General features: G+C 35.4%; 1 protein-coding gene across 1 annotated transcript in view; it reads right to left on the bottom strand.

Annotated features, from left to right (window-relative positions):
- LOC104827832 (CUB and sushi domain-containing protein 1) overlaps positions 1-21,000 on the bottom strand; it is a gene marked incomplete at its 3' end in the record, with an annotated part of 962,107 nt that overhangs the window by 85,454 nt on the left and 855,653 nt on the right. The window contains exons 43-47 of the mRNA XM_010561097.1: positions 19,875-20,063; positions 9,144-9,321; positions 5,806-5,951; positions 3,795-3,875; positions 3,527-3,640 (exon numbers count right to left, since the gene is read on the bottom strand). Coding sequence (XP_010559399.1) covers positions 3,527-3,640; positions 3,795-3,875; positions 5,806-5,951; positions 9,144-9,321; positions 19,875-20,063 — 708 coding nt within the window. The remainder of the gene's footprint in view (positions 1-3,526; positions 3,641-3,794; positions 3,876-5,805; positions 5,952-9,143; positions 9,322-19,874; positions 20,064-21,000) is intronic.

Raw genomic sequence — 21,000 nt, forward strand, 5'->3', positions numbered from 1 at the left:
TTTGTGGGTTTAAAGCATTTACATGGGTTCAAAATGAGACTGAATAAATCCACTGAAGAAATAGCCCTACAGGATTCAAAGTACAAAGAAAATTGTGAGCTTAAAAGTGGCTTAGCTACAGTTGGGTGGAGGCCTTAATTAACTGCATGCTTGCAATGATCTTACATGCTCCACCAGAAAACCATTACTGGCCAATGCCAGCGATGGAACACTGGGTATATGGTCTGGTATATTGGATTTCTGGTCTGATTCAGAAATACTTATTTCTCCCTTTCAGACACTTAGGTTTTCAGGGTGCAACGCGAGTACTTTCCTATATTTATCTAAGAGTAAACACCATAAAGATGGTAATTAAAACCACAACTTTTAAATGATCTACCAATATTTCATATGACCTAGAAGAAATATTCATAAATATAAGCTAGGGTGTTATCATAAAATAGGAATTCTGTTCCACATTTGTCCCCATAGTAATAATTCATGTAGACAGATAGAGGTATTGGAGAGGATGGAATAAAAACAAGTAATTCTATTTTCCAGAAAGGAAAATAAAATTTATTTAAAGATACAACTTGTCTGAAGAAGGCTGCATCCCAAGTTACGTAAAGACACTCCTCTCTTTCTTATGTCTGTCCAACATAACTGTGCCAGAATCTTTACTCTAATGCATCCACTTCCATTGTATCCTGTCTCTGAATCACTCCAATGGCTTTTTTGGTTATCAGATTATTTCTACTGAAGCTTCCCCCATGTCTGACAGAGCCAATGCCAGTCGGCTCCAAGATGGACCCGCTGCTGGCCAAGGCTGAGCCCATCAGCGATGGTGGTAGTGCCTCTGGGAGAACAGATTTAAGAAGGGGAAAAAACCTGCTCAAAGGCAGCCAGAGAGAGGAGTGAGAATATGTGAGAGGAACAGCCCTGCAGACCCCCAGGTCAGTGCAGAAGGAGGAGGAGGAGGAGAAGGTGCTCCAGGCGCCGGAGCAGAGATTCCCCTGCAGCCCGTGGGGAAGGCCATGGTGAGGCAGGCTGTCCTCCTGCAGCCCAGGGAGCTCCATGGGGGAGCAGATCTCCACCTGCAGCCCAGGGAGGACCCCACGCCGGAGCAGGGGGATGCCCAAAGGAGGCTGTGACCCCGTGGGAACCCTGCGCTGGAGCAGGGTCCTGGCAGGACCCATGGAGAGAGGAGCCCATGCTGGAGCGGGTTTTCTGGCAGGACTTGTGACCCCGTGGGGGACGCACACTGGAGCAGTGTGTCCTGAAGGACTGCAGCCTGTGGAAGGGACCCACGCTGGAGCAATCTGTGAAGAACTGCAGCCCGTGGGAAGGGCCCACGTTGGAGAAATTCGTGAAGGACTGTCTGCTGTGGGAGGGACCCCACACTGGAGCAGGGAATGAGTGCGGAGTCCTCCCCCTGAGGAGGAAGGAGCGGCAGAGACAAGGGGGGAGGAACTGACCCCAACCCCCATTCCCCATCCCCCTGCGCCGCCGGGGGGAGGAGGGAGAGAAAACCGGGAGTGGGGGTGAGCTGGGAAGAAGGGAGAGGTGGGGGGAATGTACTTTAAGATGTGGTTTTATTTCTTATTACCCTACTCTGATCTGACTGGTAATAAATCAAATTAATTTTCCCCAAGTTCAGTCTGTTTTGCCCGTGACGGTAATTGGTGAGTGATCTCTCCCTGTCCTTATCTAGACCCACAAGCCTTTCGTTATATTTTTTCTCCCCTGTCCAGCTGTGGAGGGGGAGTGATATAGCGGCTTTGGTGGGCACCTGGCCTCCAGCCAGGGTTAACCCACCACAATCTACAAATTCTCAAAGGACTGCAAAAAACCAAGTGTTGCTACCATCAGAGAAAGCCACTAGTTTCCACAGCATCTGCAAGAACTGTCGGAAACAAACTACTTCCCTGTGCTTAACAGATGGCTAATCATTATCGGAAGCTCCTAATATCTCTGTAGTTTTTACAATAATTGTTTACTTCAGGCTTTCATTTTTTATTTACACTCTAATTGACACAGTCAAGAGTTAAGTTACTGCTGTTACTATTAACTTAAAATTGAAAGCTGGATTTGCAGTACTATGATCTTATTAACATATCACAGTGGGAACAGAGAAATACATTGATTGGAAAAAAAAAAATCAGACAAAAAATCAAACATCAATAAGTATTGAGTTATCTGATCAAGAAATATACAGAAATGCATAATTTTCTCACTACTTTTGCATATTGTATGTTGAGGGTCCTGAAATGAATACTGAATCTTTTCCACTCAACTCCAGAGAGTCCCTGTCTCTCAATCTATGACAGATCCCAAATTATTTTATGCACAAGTTAAGAAAGGGGAGGGGTAAAAACTTTACTCACATATCAGTGGTCATATGGACAAATTACTTACACATGCATCAAATACATTATGGCATCAAGAAACTAATGCAGCTTATACTATGAATACTGTACTAATTTTTAGATCATGGAAATAGAGCACCAGGGTAACATGAAGCAAGGTAGAGATACAGCTGTTAATAAAGTGTCATAATAATTGCTGTGCCTTCCAGTGTTACCAGTTGTGCATACGGATGTTGTTACTTCGTGATATTGAAGATGCTCCATCCGTAATTACATATTATAGATCAAAGCTAATCCCTGTTAATATGTTATGAATATCAGAACTTCTCATCACTTTTTGACTTTCGTAAAATTTCAGTGATGGTGTCTCATCACTAACTTGTTTCCCCCCCCGAAAAAATCTGAGGTACTTCAGGACAAAATTCTACAGATGCTTTCTCGATCACTTTTTCAACATTTCAAAATCTTTTTGCTACCCACTATTTAACAAACTAAACCAAACTAAAGAAAAAAATAACCAACAGTATCTGTTGAAAAACATAATTTAGAGGACTGAGTACAATTCTCCAAGATATACTTGTTTTCTATGAAGATGAGCAAATTGTGTATGAATGCACACCTAAAAATTGTTCATATTAATTTTTTTAATTCTTTGTTTGAAATACTGTAATTGTAAACATAGTATGAATAGTTGAAAGACTTTTAGTGCTTCCATGAATTAAAATTTGCCACATATTATTTTAGAACACATTTTTCATGTGACTTTGTCATAAAATGTCGCCATATTTGTGAAAGCAGAGAGAATAATTTCTTATTTTATTTTGAAAGCTTAATTTAAATACACATTTTTAAAACGCTTCAGGGGTGAAAAGAATTCTTTGGTTTGATATGAAACATTGTTAAATAACTTAAATGAATTTTAGAAATCAGTGTTTCATTAATGGTGTAGTTAAATAGTTAAAGCCACTTGTCTTTTGATTCTAAAGAGTTTAAAGTCTGTGCAAAAATTTTAGGGACCAATTTGAAAACGTGTGCATTTCTTAGATATTGAAGAAATAAGTAGAATCTTTTCTTTTAAACATTAATGAAAATACAATGCCCAAAAATTTGATGCTTAATGTATAGGAAGATAAAAAAGGATGCATACTAATGATACGCACACCATGCAAGCATATATTTACCTTCACAAAATGGAGAGGATCCTTCAAACTGCAACTGTGCATTCAGTTTGCAGGTTAATATATCTTGTCCAACAAGGGTGAAACCAGGATGGCACTTGTACTTCACAAAATCTCCTGAAAAAGTTATTGACAAAAAAGTTAAACCCAAAAAACCCTTGAAACAGAAGTATACCAAAAGCTCAGGTGGAAGATGAAATATATTAATAGTTTAGTTTAAATAGAATTCTAGTGAAAACATAAAAAAGAAAAGGAGATACTACTTTTTCACCTATTTCAAAGTCATCATCTTCTGTAAACAAATCTGCATGTGGAACTGTGGGTGGAGGCTGGCACTTCTTCAGCTGATAAGCTGCAAAATTAAATGAAAAAAAAGATTAAATACTGGTGTGTTAAGAATTATTTTACAGAAAATTCATTTCCTATTCACACTTTCCAAATTACCAAAGCTGCACTGAATCTCATGGTCTCTCAGTTACAACATTTTCCAAGTTAAATGTCATGACATTACATATTATCTATAAAAAAATATTTTTTATCAGTATAGATAGTATATTACACTGCCTAGATAGTTATAGATCCATTGTAGGATTTGATGCAGTTGTGATGTTTATGAGGAGATTTTTGCAGCTACAAGGCTGACGTTTCTTGTGGCTGCTTTTCCATCATGTGATAGGGCTAATGGTTATAAATCACAGGTTACTTGGATTTCCTTGAAAATCTGTAATTACCTGTCACACACCTGGCATGTCATATTCATGCTTAATTTAAGCATACTTGGAGTTGATCTTTCTCAGGATACAGGTATATATATATTTACTTTAAGAAGAAACATCAGTAATCGTAATAATAATTTTATAAGTTACACAAAAAAAGCCAAAACACAATGCCTTTAAACCAAAATCTCTTCTCTACTCTTCAAATCTGTTTCAATAAATTGTGAGCAATCTCATAAGGAAGGTGACCAGTACAATGACTTGACATGTTTCTGAAATGGAGCAGAATGCCTACAACAGCTGAAGAAGCCATTTCTGGATAAAAAATCCAAAACAGAGATTTGAGATTGTGATCAGAGTGCACATACGCTGAGAAAATCTCTCCTCCTCATGGAACTAAATCACAGTCAAGAACACAAATTGTCCTTGTAACTTGATAGTCCTATGCACTTGCTGGTTTTGAGAAGTTAAGAAACACAAAATGTTGGGACTCTGCCCTTATCTTCCACGTAAGCTTTTACAGCCCGTCACTGTAAAGCAATTGTACAAGGAGAAAAAAACCCCAAACACGTGGAGAGTTTTTCATCCACGGAGAGTTTCCAAGGACAGGAAGGAGAAAGCGTATATGTATTCCTGTGTACTTAATGTATTTGTATGCTGTTCCTGATAAATATAGATATAAATATACACACACACAAAAACATACATGTAATTATTATATACATGTAATAGCACCAGTTTTTCTGGAGAACACCTGAGAAAAAAAGCTTTGCAAGCTGCTTAGACACTTGTAATAGCAAGTATCAAAGAAACAGACAGTAAGCAGGTTTCCAGCATTAACATTTTCCTTCTTTTAGGAGAAAAACATAGACAAGAAAAACATCTCAGACTCTGAGTACTAGTTTCATAAAGACTTCCCCATGTAAATATGTACCTTCAGGTACTCTCTTTCTGTGGCATTTCCTCCTGTTCTTGTGAATTAATTCACCCTATCTTTTTGAATTACAGTCCAGAAGGCTAACAATCTTTCATTCAATATCGATAATCTGGGTGAATTAGTCAGAATTAGAACTAGAATTTAGCATTTCACTTCTGAGTTAGATCCCCAAGCTGCATGCCCTGTAGCCCTGACTGTAACTTCAAAGTATTTTGCTGGATATCAGTCTTAAAGCTGTTGTTCAACCCTCCCACAGCATCCCATCAACCTTTCTGACCATGAGCCCTAGCATGGTCAGCCGGTGAAGAATTTTATTACAGAAGGTTCAAAGTAAGTTAACTAATAAATGGGCCAAAATAACTCAAAAAGTAAAAGCTTAATATTAGATAGCGATAATTAACATTAAAGACAGAATGTATTTTATTTAAAGACACAAATTAATGTTCTTAAGATCTTTTTAATGAGTTATTTTAAAAACTATTTTGTACTGTTATTTAAAAAAAGTAGCAAATCCATGAATCATGGTAAATTTATTTAAGATCATTCAGTACATCACAAAGTTAAGAATATTTTTAAAATTCACTAATTGATTGTGGTAATTAGATGCTAATGATATAAAGCAAACTGACCATGAAAATTGAGGACAAAGAATCCTCCTGTTGAAAAATCACTGTGAAATTTGAGGAGGACTTGATTGGTGGAACTGTAAGCTGTTTCCAGAGCTGTGTTTCCACTGAAAACTCCCAGCTGAGGCGAATTATGGTCAGGACCATCCCTAGGAAAGGAAACATAAAAAATAAACTGAAGAAATACTGTATTTAACATTTACATTATCAGTTTCTTTTCTTTGGGGAACAGGTTAAATTTTTGACAAAAATGTTTGTCCTAATGATTCAAAATGAGTTTGTTTTCTTTTTCATTTTCTAGCAACACAGAATACTCTTTTTAACTTCAAAGCCTAATATTTTTGAGACACCAGGAGTATTTTACAATAGCTTTTATATTTCCACAGGCAAGAAATTTATTGGCTGACTGAAATCTTCTCTGTCTGTTCCTGCCAAAGATTGTTATGTACACAGCAGCTGAAAAAAAGAATCTAGAAAACTCTTCTAATCTTATCATATTTCTGACATTTTTGACCCAGATCCTACAAGCCCTTACTCATGACTAACACTAACAGAGGTGTGGAAGTTGCAAGTTACTCTTGCCATTTAAATTCATTCTAAAGACTCAAAGGTATCTCCTAAGGAAAAAAAAAAAAAAAAAAGGAAAAAAACCATTTTCTGTTTCTGAACAGTAGGATAGACACCCGAAGAGAAATATACTCCAGTAACATCAGGCTGCATTAATTTTCAATATCATCATATAGAACATTCAGGCCTGACCAGGCAGAATAAATAAACAAACAAAAAACCCCTGCTTTTATGACTGAAAAATGTTTTGAGCTCTGCAATGCTTATTCCTGGTCTTTTTGTATTTTACATATAATGCATCTAAACTGAATAAAAAAGCTTTTGTGATATGTTTTTTAGAAGGCTGGAGATTATCTAGAAGCTTGCTGATAGCTGTTTGTCCTGGTTTCAGCTGGGATGTAGTTAACTGTCTTCCTAGTAGCTGGTACAGTGCTATGTTTTGAGTTCAGTATGTGAAGAATGTTGATAACACTGATGTTTTCAGTTGTTGCTCAGTAGTGTTTAGACTAGAGTCAAGGATTTTTCAGCTTCTCATGCCCAGCCAGGGCACCTGACCCAAACTGGCCAACAGTGTATTCCATACCATGTGACGTCCCATCTAGTTTAGGAACTGGGAAGTGGGGGGGGGAGGGATTCGCCGCTTGGGGACTGGCTGGGTGTCGGTCGGCGGGTGGTGAGCAATTGCCCTGCGCATCATTTGTACATTTCAATCCTTTTATTACTACTGTTGTCATTTTATTAGTGTTATCATTATCATTATTAGTTTCTTCTTTTCTGTTCTATTAAATCGTTCTTATCTCAACCCAGGAGTTTTACTTCTTTTCCTGATTTTCTCCCCCCTCCCACTGGATGGGGGGGGAGTGAGTGAGCGGCTGCGTGGTGCTTAGTTGCTGGCTGGGGTTAAACCATGACACTGTTAGCTTTTGACTTTCACTGTCTTTAAATCAGAGGGATATTTGTTCACCTCAGCTGTATTGTTAAAAAGCCAAGCATTAACTAATATTTGTCTATCTCAAACCTATCAAGATAATCTGTTCATAAAAAGAAAAATCCACCGTAGGGACTATGATTCAAGTTTTAAAAGAATGTGTGTCATGTACATAAATTGTACATACAACTTGTTTTTTTAAAAATGTAATTTAAATTAATTATTCTTCTCTTGTACAGTTTTTCAGGATTATTCAGGCTTCCAATTTCTACTCTTGTATTAGTGACAACAAGAATAAATAAACTATGGGTGACTTGGCATAAAAATGTATTTTGTTCTTCCTACTGCCTTGAAAACAAGAGTGAAGGTTATGAATATTGAATAGGAACTTGATAATTTACTTAGGTTTTCATTTTAAATGTCTGATTCCCAGAAGAAAAAAACAAAGGCAAACCAAAAAGCTTTACTATTAAGATTTGACTTTTTATACAGAAGTGAATGGCATATACATGAATGACTTAAACAAAATTACACTAAACAGCCTCCTCCCAGCAAATGCAGGAGCTGACCATTGCTGATACCTCAGAAAATAACTCTAAAGAAAGCATGCTTGTAATTCATGGATGATTGGGATAAGCTGTAAAACAGTTGTTTTAAAATCTTTATTAAAAGAATATAACAGTTCAGGAATTCAGCACATACTTCAGCCAAACAAGTTCAAAAAGCTGACACAATTTTAGGACTTAATTGCTTAGGCAAAAAGGGAAGTCATAGATACAGTTGGATTTTTACCAGTGAAGGTTTTTGTTTTTATTTAACATGCCAGACAGGACAACCTATGGTGCATTTAAGACTTGGGTTTATAGGTAATGCAGATACCAGAGGTAGCTAAACGGCAGATGATGAACAGTTACGCATCTCTATAAACTGACTGGATTTTCCCTGTATTACATGGACTTTAGTATTGCTGTCTGGAAAAAACTCACCCCAGACAGCAATAGGTACAGGAATAGTGGACTAGGTGGGAGATGGGAGCAGCTGACTCACAGAGGAGTAAGTTACATCCTATATTCTGTGCAAACTGTCCTTTTGCTGAACTGTCTGTAGCATGTATGAGAGCTAAGTCACTTTGCACATTATATGGGGTAAGGACCAGGGTTAGCCATAGATGAGAAAGTACGTAACAACTTCAGCGTCATCGATGCCTGCTCTTGAGTGCAGTAAATTCTTATGCAAGAATTTAGACAGCCCTGACACCTCTTCCTCCAGCTGAGGACACAAAGTTGAGATGGGTTTGGGTGGTAAGAAATACAAGTTCAGAGAAGGGGAACATATGTTATGAAGCTTAAAGACATAGAGGTACGAGGGCTAAAATCCTGGCTTCAGAAATACAGAGAGCATGTCTATCAGCCATATTAAGATATTAAGAAAATTTAATAAAATCTTAATTAATGCCTAAATTAGTTAATGCCTAAAGATGTCAAAAAGGTTTGCTACAACTAACATATTGCCTCATGTTTGTGGAACACGTAATTAAACATAATGCAGATCATTACATCACTTTGACCTCACATGGCCTCACTTAGAAAACAGAGAGCTCAAAGAAGATCTGATTGATAGCTGAGTTAGAGTTTCAAAGTAATTTTGGAACAATATTCTTAAAGAGGTCAGACAGTGACAGATAATATTTATTTTTTTTCATAGAATCGTAGAACTTGTTTTATGCTGTTCTTCAGCACATATGACAACCTAAAGAGCAATACTAAGCAAAAGCTGTAGCTTGGGACAGTAAAATCTGATAAATCAATCAGAAAAAAATCGCTTTTGTTTTGAAAAAATTGCATACCAAACTGCAATGTAGTCATTCACAGGTTCAGTCTGGAGTAAGGTAAAGTTGATATAAATCCCATGGCCTGGAGGTACAATAATTAACCAAGTACAGTCCTTGGAATTTGGGTATTCATCTGGAAATCCTGGGGAATAAACTGTACCATTCTGAGCAGTCACATTATAGCCACAAGGAGCTGAAAAGAAAACAAATGAAAAATTAGTAGGAGAAACATACTTTATCATGTTACAAATGGAATATCAAAATGCTCCCAAATTCTAAAAGCTCCACAGGACAAGACATTCTAGGTCTTAAAGACAGCATTTTTCCTTGGTTGGTTTCTTCTCAGAGACAGAAAGTATTGAAACTTCTAAGAAATAGTTCATCCTGATGTCTTTCAGATTTCATTTCTTTAAATCCATCCAAATCTACTAGAAATATTGCTTTTACACAGAATTCTTGAAACTAAGCACACATTTCAAAAGGGGTACCTTTTGCTTGCATTCAACATTGAGAAACAAATAAACAAGCAAACAAAGCTTGCATGTTTCCCTACAGCTGAACCTTAACTGAACTGGAACACAATTCTAGGGGGAAAAAAAAAAAAAAAAAAAAAAAAAGGCTGATTGTTCTTTCACTACCCCAAACCCAACCACTGTACTTTATTTCTGACAGTTTTTAGCCAAGTTTAATGATACTTCAATTGCAGTTTGTATGCTGATTATTCTTATGACAAGTAAAATGGAGATAGGGACACAAATTAGCATACACTTGCTGAATGAAATATGTGGGCAAATCAATGCCATGAAAAGGTGGCTGAGTAATTCAAGGGTAGCAAATATGTAATAATGTGCTCTCTTTTGAGTCTCAGTTTGGGGGAATTGACTGATTATAGATGCAAGCATGGATCTGAGTAGACATATGGCCATTAGTGCAAACTAATGAGTCTCACTCATTAGAGTGAGACCTTAACCTCATCTGTGGGTACTCAGCCTACCTCTGGAACTTTTCTCATTAGCTCTTACCATAAAGCTTATGTTATTATTGTCAGGGTTCCTGCAACTCCTTCAGACCCTCTTCATTTCTTTTTCACCTTTCAACAAGTGATGGAAAAGGAAAAGGGAAAAGGGAAAAGGAAAAAGGAGAAGGGAAAAGGGAAGAAGGACTGAGAAATGCAGAAGGATGTCACATTTCCCATGTGGAAAATGTGCAGCTATATCATTGGGGTAGAAAGATCATCTGGCTAGCCCTTTTTGGATGAACTGTTTTAGTAATCACTGGATTTATAGGACAGGTTAAGGAGGCTTTAACCACTTCACTTTCTTCATCCGTATCAGTACTAGCTAATATGATGAATTTAGCACATCTTCGCATCTTAGAACAGAATAGCATCTGCTCCTGAACTACAACCCTTTAGTGCCCAACAAAAAGGAAACAAGCTAAGGAAAATGAAGAGTTGGTTTTATCTGTCTGACTCCTGGTTGCATGTACATGCCAAGGGCAGCTGGTAATGCCTATCAGCTCTGATAGTTCTATGATGAAAATGAGACTTGAGCCCATTTTTTCCTGTTCCCTAATCCCCTACTTTTATGCCATGGTCAGATTGCTTGGTCTCAGAAATCTAGTCTGTTCTCTCAACAGTACTCCATGTTTACGGCTAAAAGACTGCTTTGACAAGTATGCTTACTACATTGAAATACACTTTCTGAGACTAATATAGTGACAAGTGGAAAATCCTTTAAGTTCTAGTTAAGATCTAGGATTTTTCTGATAGAAGTTTTATACTTAAATATATTTTGAGTTTATTATATTTTTTACAGATTTATTAATGTTGTCAATGATTGCATATTTTTTTTATTTTGCCTCCATTATTCTCTAATACTCTACAAAGAATGCAGATGATTGATTGCATCTCAGTAAAGATAGTCTAATTCCTCTTATATCATTGTTAGCCATGACAGATCAATAAATTGTTTCAGAAAAAAAAAAGTGTCACAGATAACAAAACTCTAATAGAATAAGCAATACACACAGCTGATACTAGGCTTTCTCCAAAGATCCTTAAAGATCACAGGAGACAGAAGATTAAACAGAAATAACAGGCTATATTTCACACAAGACAAAAATAGCTTTAGTATGAATAAACAAATCACTCTAAATTAATGAAGTTGTTATATTGCAGAGAAGTTTGTATTGTGAAAGTTCATATTATAAACCTGAAACTCATCTACCTCAAGGACAATGTCAGTTATGAACTTGGGGATGCCCATCTTCAGCCCCATGATACAAGAAGTTTAACCATGTCATCCTTTCATCACAGAGCATAAAGCCAACAAATCTGTCTTCTGAATGGGAACAGAACTGCGTAGACCAGAGGCTTAGTTTACTAGCTTAAGACAGACAACTGAATGACCTAACAGGTGCTAGACAGCCATACACCACAGAACTCAGATGACTTAGGGGAAGAATCCAGAAAAAAAATCCTGAAGTTCTAGCCACAGTGCTCTAAGTGGCAACCACCAGTCTTACAATTATAAAAAAAAATGCCCATGAAATCTCAGAAAGTTTCAAATTTTTAACAATTCAGTATAAAAAAATGAATATATTTGCAAAGTGCTGTTTTGCTGGGGCAGGGGTGTTTGAATTCATTGTGCTGTTGGCAAGTGCCTGCAGTTTAGCTAAACATTACAGGCATACTCATATTCTCTAATATGATCTGATAAACCCTGAGATTTGTTTTCACAAAACTAACACAGATCTTCAGTGAGATTCCTTAGAAGGGCAAACTTCCAGCCTCAACACTACCATTTCCCAGCTTGTTTTTATTTATTTTTTTTTCCCTATCTATTGATAACCCTGATATTACTCAAGAGGCAAAAACCCAAACCAACCCAAATGAAACAATAAACCCACAACATTTCTTTAGCATAAAGGGAGGGAACTCTACAAGTAGACTGGAAAAATTCTATCAGTTTAGGACTTCTAGCAATTTGACATCTCCTACTGTCTTCCTAGGTTCAAATGTTTAGAAAAAACAGCACTATCAGGAGCCACCTAATCTAACTGTTGTTATCTTCCCCCAGGTCCCAGGATTTTTTCCTATTAATTAAATTGGAAGTAGCATATCTTTTGTTTCTCTAGGAAGAGCTAATATACAAAATTTGAACATAGTAGATCAAGTGGCTAAAAATATCAAACTATGATTATACAGAACATAGAAGTGGGGCAATTTTTAATGCCAGTAGACAAACAAAATACACTGCTTCATATTTTTGAGAGAGACCTGCACTATGGTAATTCCCTTAGTCCATATGAGAAGCTTGAAAGGGTACTGAACATTTTTCTAGTACTACTATAAATCCAAAGAAATCATGAAATACAGAAAATATATGGAAAGGATAAAAAGCCCTTAACAAGTAAAACCTTAGCCATGTAGCCCAGTAAATATAGTTATGCACTGCTAATAACAGTCCATAGACTTTGTGTTAAGCTTACAAAACAGGCCACAGGCTCTGTCAGGTTTTTTATGGACTTGTTCTGGCAGTCTGGAGACTTGTTTTAACTTGTAATTATCTAATGATCGTCGGGAAACTACTTACTACTTCATTTTAGCTTTGTACAACTGTGTGATATAACACAATATCATATATATATGTATATATAATTCTGAATAAAAGAGAGTGATAACAAATAGGTTTTCTCTATAGAATGAACTTCTTGTAGCCCTTCTCCCAGACTGAGACCATTCACCTTAAGACATATAGGTACTGGAAGAGTGAGTGTACACCAGAGAAAGGGGTAGATATTAGATGTTTGTCTGTATGTCATTCTAGCATTACCTAATTTAAAATATTAGTAACACTGTAACTGTACTAATAATAATCTTTTGATTAGACTGTTAAGATTTTCTTTGGAATAACATTAAAGCCTTGGCTTTGCATCTATGGCATGTTCCTTTTGCCCATACCTATATCCCGAGTGTAACAGACTGGTGAGGATTCAAGCAACCTATCTCATAACATGGATGCAACAAATTCTTACCAATATATGAAAAAGCAAGAACATCTACAGATAATAATAGCAGAGACACTGTCATGATGATTTTCTTACTTGAAGGGGACAAACAGAGAAATACCAGGTGTGTTCAATATTCTTGAATCACAGACCTATTTTCCACATCTTACACACAAATATTCATAAACTTTTTTTTTTATTAATCATTTATGGGTGACATATTCATTGTCAGAGTTCCATGGGACAACTGCACAGACAACCCAATGTATTCCTCTGAAGCAGCGTCAACTTTCTTTTGTGAGACACTACCAGATCTCTTATTTCTCTCAGCCTTCTGAAGTATGTGCAATCTTCTGTAGAAATGGTTTGATCTGAACTTTTAAGAATACTGGCCATAGCTAGAAAATTGATTGAATTCTTCCATTGATTTTGCTCTCAGACCAACTGCCAAATTGCAATGATCAGAGACCTTATAGCCATTTGTTTTCCTTATTGCAAAAGCATTTATATGTCGTAATAATTCTTTCAGCAGTGCTAGACTGAGCTTTAATGTACAGAAATGAATTTTTGACAAAGCAAGTAGTGTGCTACCCGACAGACTGAGAAAACTCTGCAAGCTCAGTCAAAACACTAAGAAACCTGCTCTTTAGTCAGAAATCATAGCTATAAATGTACACAACTGCACACACAACAGAGGTGCATGCATTCAGGCCTCAGCTGTGCTGAGCTGTGCAATGTAGATGCCTCTGGGCAGGCTTGGAAGGTAGGATTCACATCCAAAGGACCGAGGACAAATGTACATTCTCAGTTACAGCCATGTTAGTAACAGAGAACAGAGGAATTACTTCCTTGAGTTAGGAATGAAGATAAAACTACTAAATTAAAACTAACTGGATGGGGGGACAGGGAGAAGAAAGAATGACTTCATGTCATTATAAACTAGGTATTATTTTCTCTTCCTGCCCGTTGATTCAAACAGAACAAATTGTTTACGCACACTTCATCTAAGAAAACATAGAAAATGATAATTTGTACTACAAAAATCTAACCTACTCCTAACATAGACATCATGTGTCTTCAATATTCTTTTAGGAAACATGTTTCTCTAGGGACTAAAAAGGAATGAGAGATAAAAAGATACAAGGCTGCTATGCCCTTTGGTGCTGCATCTATATCACTACTCAGGAATATTATATATTATTTTGAAGTCCTTTTACAACTCCAAAGATGTCTTCATTTTGTGTTAGATCAGAAAAAAACATACTCTCCCAAAACCAAATAGCTGGTTTTAATCACCATCAAACTAGAGGAAACCCAGTGACATTCTCACATGTAACATGAAAGCATTTAAACAGACATTTAATCTCTTTTAGGGTTAAAAAATACATCTGGATATAAAGCAAATTTGTTTTTTCTCTATGATTTAATTGTCATGGAAGGTAATCCAACAAATTTATAAGATATTCTTAAGAAGTCCTAGATATAGAATACTTATTTGTGTTTTCCTTTAAGAACTCTGATTGCTAACTGAAACTAGTATTACAGTGTACCAGTTTATCACTTGAATCCATTTATCTTTAATCACATTTTCATCAGAAGAGATATATTCAAATCTTGCCCACAGTTTAACTGAATATTGTTTTTAATCAGAAACAATATATCATTGGAAGTTAGAGAGGTATTGAATAATTTTTTTTCTGAAATTTTCATAAAAGTATGCAAAATAGCCTCATTCCTCAAAAAAATAAAAATCAAGCTGATAAACTGATGTAGTTTTATAAACATGTATCAATAATGTGTCATATAGTAAAAACATCTGATAAACTTAAAATTCCTTTTTGCAACTTTTACCCAGTCTCATGTTCCTAGTTATTGTATCTATATAGATGCCACACTTAGCTTGAAGTGCCATTTTGTGTTTGTTGTGCCTTTAAGATGTATCATATACAGACTGCTGCTAAACTAATTGAATGTTAACTTTTTTCAGTTGAAACCTCTTAGTTGTGTAATATATAGGTCTACGTTCTAACACAACACTGCTATTCCTTTGCAATTAATATTTTTAAATTATTAAAATAAATGATTAAACCATTAATGAGGATTTTTGAAGACATTCTTTCTTTAGCTGAGAACTTTCATTCAAAGCTTAATTAGTAAGAAAAGAGGGACCATAAGTCACTGCAGATACATCACCACAAAAAATTGCTGTGGAAGAAATCAAAATCAGGCTAAGGCATCTGACACAAACAGCTTAACCTAGGATTAGGAAGAAAGGAAGATGTGTATGATCGATATAAAAACAAAAAGTGTTGAACTTTGAAATTAGGTGCCTAGTTAGTGTTAAAGATTCTGCTTGACAGACCCTGAACATAAAATTTCCCAGGCTTTAGAAGGGTCCTACTGAAGTGTTAATGCTGAAGTGCTGTAATGCTAGCTAGCAAAGACACTCTGGGTAGCTGCTTCTGTTGCTTTTATTCGGAAAAAGAAATTAACTTCTCTGGATGTTCCAAAACCAGAAAAATCCCACACAGCATTATTTTAATAGGAAAAGGTGAAGCAGCTTATTAAACATGAAGAAAAGCCTTTAATTTCATGACATAAAAAACCAGAGCGCTTTATTACAGGCCAGGATAACGGAACAGAATGACCTGTGATACTGACTCCAGTTCTTATCAAGTGAGGAACCTAGAAGACTATTTCTCAAAGGTGAATGATGTAATGGTTACCTTTCTTATCCATCCTCTCAGTTTAATTTATACACTTTATTCTTCTCATTTCTGATTTACCGCTACAAAAAGGATCCCCAAAATACACACTGTAAAAGACCAACATTTTAAGATAAATGCTGCATGTTTATCTTGTTAAGATATCAGTAGGATTACCCCAAATGCCAACAGTTTAATAATAAAAAATAGTAACGAAAAGAATTAAATATAGCTAGAAAAATCTCTAATACTAACACTACAACAACATTCAATAAACCAATACAAAATACAGTGAGTGTGGAAACAATTTTCAGAGAGAATAGAGATTATAACTTGTCTAGAAATCTAAGAATCTAGATTTCTAAGAACTTATGCAAAACAATGTGTTTTCCCACTGATAAACATTTCAAATTGTATCTTGGAAATTAATATCTGCGAAAATTCATTTTAATTGGTAAACTAAAAGGATATAGGGAGTATACGGATTTGGTATCTTAAATGTCTTTATTCTAGCAATACAAAGAGTGTAGGTCAACCTTAATGGGAAGAGAGAAAAAAACATACATTCTCTTATCTTCTTACGTCCTTTAAAGTATTTTCTTTCTCTATTCTTATGCAAGATAACAAGGCACATTGTAGCTGACCAGCAGAAGATATCACAATGAGTTTTAAAAACCTGTATCATCAGGTGGCAAGATTTAGAACTAAATACAGTAATATTATCATTCAGTAGAGTAAGTCATATTAATATGTAATATAAAGACTGCACAGAAGACATTTTTATCAAGCAATTATTCCATAACTTCCATATGCTCTTCCGATTTGTATTTTTTTCACACACATTTTTGAAAGTGGTGTCATTATTTCTGCACAAGATAGTCCCTATGCTTACTTGATATTCTGCTTGTAACTCTTAATGGTTCTTTTCACCCTAGCATTGTATTGTATATGGAACATATGTTAATAGTATTCTATCATCATCCTTTACACTTTTATATCACCCTTTAAAGGGTACTGTAAAACTTTACCATATGTTTAACGTGAGGAAAAATATTTCATATCTGTTTATAGTGCAGTTTTATCATGAATAACCTTGTATTTTCTTTGAAAACATTGATAATGTTGAATCCATAATACAATTGCCTTTGAATAAAAATACCTTTTTCAAAGAGTCCTTCCTCACCTTTGAAATTTTTTTAGAACTCAAAATTAATTACTTATTCATTCAAGTAATACATGGAAAAATATTTTGTATAGTGCTATAATTTTTAATTAAAAAGTCACATAGAGCTATGGATCACAGTCAATGTAAGGTCTTATGTACCTAGAACAGGACTTGTAACACATTTAAGTGCAAAATTGAAATCTCCAATCCTCCCATTCATTTACTGTCTAATTCAGGAGGTGCTTAAAGACAGCACGCTTAGGAAAAAAAGCATATAACTGGAGTACTTCAGCCCATGTTTTAGGCTGAATGAATTCTCTAAAATAAGTACAGAAGTTGGCTATAATAGTCAACAGAAAGAGATAGGTGGCCTTAATAGAATCTTACAGAGCAAGATTAGACACATGACTTAAAAAGAATGTTACAGACTCTTTCAGTTAAAAGATATGGGAGATGATGGTTCACATCTTTAATCTAAATATGCCAGTGGTAAAAGAGTTGGAAAAAAAAACATCAAAAAAGGAAAAAAAATCATTATGCATTATAACCAATCACTTTGACAAAGATGTGATGCATTATCACATTGTATGTGTCTAAGGAAAGCATTAGCCCTACTCCCACAAAGAACTACATTTTCTCATGCCTCTCCACTCTTTTTCCTTTGGGAGGTATGGGTTTATAACAGATGCCTATATTGCCTATTGCAGTGTGGACCAATGGAGTTGCATAAGGCTCAAAAGGTGTTTCACAACACAATTTCAACTATAGTTTTCTAAAATAATATAATTATTTAATAATTATATTAATTGGTTATGCTGCTATTTCTTTTTTTAACATATTCTCCCTAAAAGAGAAATTAATAGTCCGAAATAGGTTTTAAATTATTTGCATGCATTCCTTCTTACTTAAATTGAAATATGTTTTTGCAAAATGTGTAAATTGCCTTCCAGCTGTACTGATGCACAGGTTAAAACAAGAAAAAATGGAAGTCATGGGAACAGCAGCCACATCTTGATAGCCATTTAATAGTAAATGTACCCATTGACCGTACAGAAGTTACACATTCTCTTGTATGCTAGAAATTTTCTAATGCCATTTAATAGCGGAAACATAATTTTAGTACTTTTTCTTCTATACTGTCATAAATGCAAACCAGCATACGTGCCTGGCAATAAAACTCTGTACTTTAATTTGAAAATAAAACTCAATACTCTCATTTGTTCAAATATGTACTACTTCCTAACTGAACTGCTGAAGTCAGGGGGCATGGCCTTTCTCATTCCCAATGCCAAATGTTCTGTTCAGACATTGTCTTTTTGCTTTGGCCAGTAAGGCACATTTATGTCTTACTCCTGGCACTTGTTGGATTTCTAGAATGTCTATGCAATAGTATGATAAAATACAGTTTAAATTAAAATGAAAAAAAGAGTTAATAATTCTTGGTTTAGTAATTCCTATTCTTCTTCTTCTTATTATTATTATTATTACACCAAGAATTGGGGTTTTGTAATTTGTTTTGTGCTTTAACAAGTCTCAAATGCACAAAGATTTGTATCTGTGAAAACCTTCATCCAGAAAACTCATTTTAAACATTATTTCTCCCTTGTAAGTCCTTTGCATTCCAAGAAATATGCAATACTTTCAACCTCCTCTATATATTTACTTTACTAGATTTCTGAGCAATTTATGGTAATTTGCATGAACTATTATGGAACTAGAGCTTAAATTTTATGGATTCTTGTAATACTGGATTTAAATGACAACATGAGGAAATAATACAAGCGTCCCTTCCCAAGTACATGTACAAAATACATGTTCATGCTGCAGAGCAATATAGTCAAGCTGTTAGGAGAATATCTGTCTCAGAAATAATAAGAAAATAATTTGAAATTATTATTCACAGTACTAAAATCCTCACTTGGGAAGCAAGGTATTGCAGTGCTGAAGCAAACCTTTAGTCCATCTAGTGTAGTTTTTGCTTCTGGCAATGTTCAACCCTTGATGTCTAATAAGAGGGCACAGAAGAATCCAAAGGAGAAAACACTATGTTAGTCTGTCCCACTGGAAAAGTTCTTTCTAGCCTCTAGCAGTCTGTCCTGAAGCAGAATGACTGACTGACCCTTTTTTCACAGTTTTTTCATGGCTTATAACTGTAGCTCAGTTACATCTCCTCGCAGCCTTTTCTGGTTTGACTAACCTAAACCCTAAAAGTTTTGTGTAGAGCAGCATCTATTCCATCTTTCAAGATCAGTGTCAAATATATTGAACATACACTCTTCAGTGAAAACCTGTAGCACCATTAGTCTCGTGTTATGGTGGAAATAATTTATTTCAATCTATTTTGTATCTTAGCTGGTTGATTATCTATGACACCACTTCAGTTCTATACAATGACTACCCAGTTTTGTCACAGCATCCCATACGAGACTTTGTCAAAGCCTCTAAAGGTCTAAAGGAATGTTGGAAATTTTGCTTCTGTACTTGTATTTTTTAGATGAAAGTCCAAGTAAAAGCTTCACAATGGAAATTTTATATGTTACATTGTACGCTGCCCCCCGGCCCTCAAATCAGAAAAAAAAATCACATGGAGTTTAAGATAATTTCTGGCAGCATCATGAGTTCCCATAATCAATACAACTGACAGATATTAATAGGAACAATAAATCACTGCTGAGAAACAGTAGTCATAAAATAATTATGATTTATAAAAGCACATACTATTCTGACTTTAGCTACTTACACTATAGATTAGGATAAAGGTGCAGTTTTTCAGCAAAAGCTGCATTACATACATGCACACAATCAAATAAACAAAAACCAGAAAGTATTGTGAGTTCTGAAGCAAAGGTACTACCAGAAAGTTACCTTCGCATCTGGGGAAATGATAGTTCCAATTTCTGTTGATTCCATGCTGGCATGTGAGAACAGGCTGACCCCTCAAAACATACCCAGGATAGCATTCAAATGATACCGACTGACCCACACTGTAATCGGAGTTGACTATATATCCGTTCAAAAAAGGAGGAGGATCAGGGCAGTTCTGTAACTCGTAAGCTGGAAGAGAACAGAAGTACTTGTTATTGCTTAGTCAACACAGGAAGTAAACATTCATATAAATTCTGTAATACATTCCATAGTAGGAAAACACAGGAATGCCAGACTCCAGTAGTAGAGTGATTAACACTCCATTCATCCATAGGGACCATCCAGATCTTGACAAAGGAATGAAAAAATTAGCACTAGAGACAAAGCATAGGAAAGATCAAAATCTGGAATAGAATGAATTGCCATCTACATCAGAAATTTAGAAAGGAAAGTCAAAGAAACACTGGGTGCAGGGCATGAAGATGGAATATTGTTTTAGTAGTTCATGTTGAAGCTTCAAATTAGAATATTATATAAATTATGTGTTTATTTTTAGTTAAATTTCTAGGTTCATACTTAGTGCCCAAGATCTGTGATATAACAGTTGTATAATAGGATAACATTTTTTTAAGCAAGATACACAGAATTAATTTTTCTAATAAATAAGATGGATATACTTAGTAAGTATGTCACTAAGTGACTTAATTTCATGAGTACATCAAACATTTTCATAAAATTTATTTATACTCAGTTTTAATTTAAGTCTGACATAAAACCAACCTTGCTCTGACTGTAGCAACGCTGAATCCAAAAGCTGCACACAGTAATACTAATAATTTAATTGACCACACTTAACAGGTGATCACTTTTCTGCCAAGATTCTCAAGATTAAAAATTATCACAGAATTTTTCAAATGTCTTTTTCCTACCCTGATATACAAGAAATAAAACAATTAATTCCAAGTAAGAAATAGTAAAATTATTTAGGAAAAGAGATTTTTCCATGATGCCTGAAATTAAACTATATTAAAAACGCATATATATTGAATGACCGTGTTCACAGTGCGATTTCCAAAATTTGAAAATACTTTTTTTTTTTTTTAATGAATATGCAAGTATACTTATA

Source organism: Haliaeetus leucocephalus, unplaced genomic scaffold (assembly GCF_000737465.1).
Source record: "Haliaeetus leucocephalus isolate CR32 unplaced genomic scaffold, Haliaeetus_leucocephalus-4.0 Scaffold141, whole genome shotgun sequence".
Taxonomy (NCBI): domain Eukaryota; kingdom Metazoa; phylum Chordata; class Aves; order Accipitriformes; family Accipitridae; genus Haliaeetus; species Haliaeetus leucocephalus.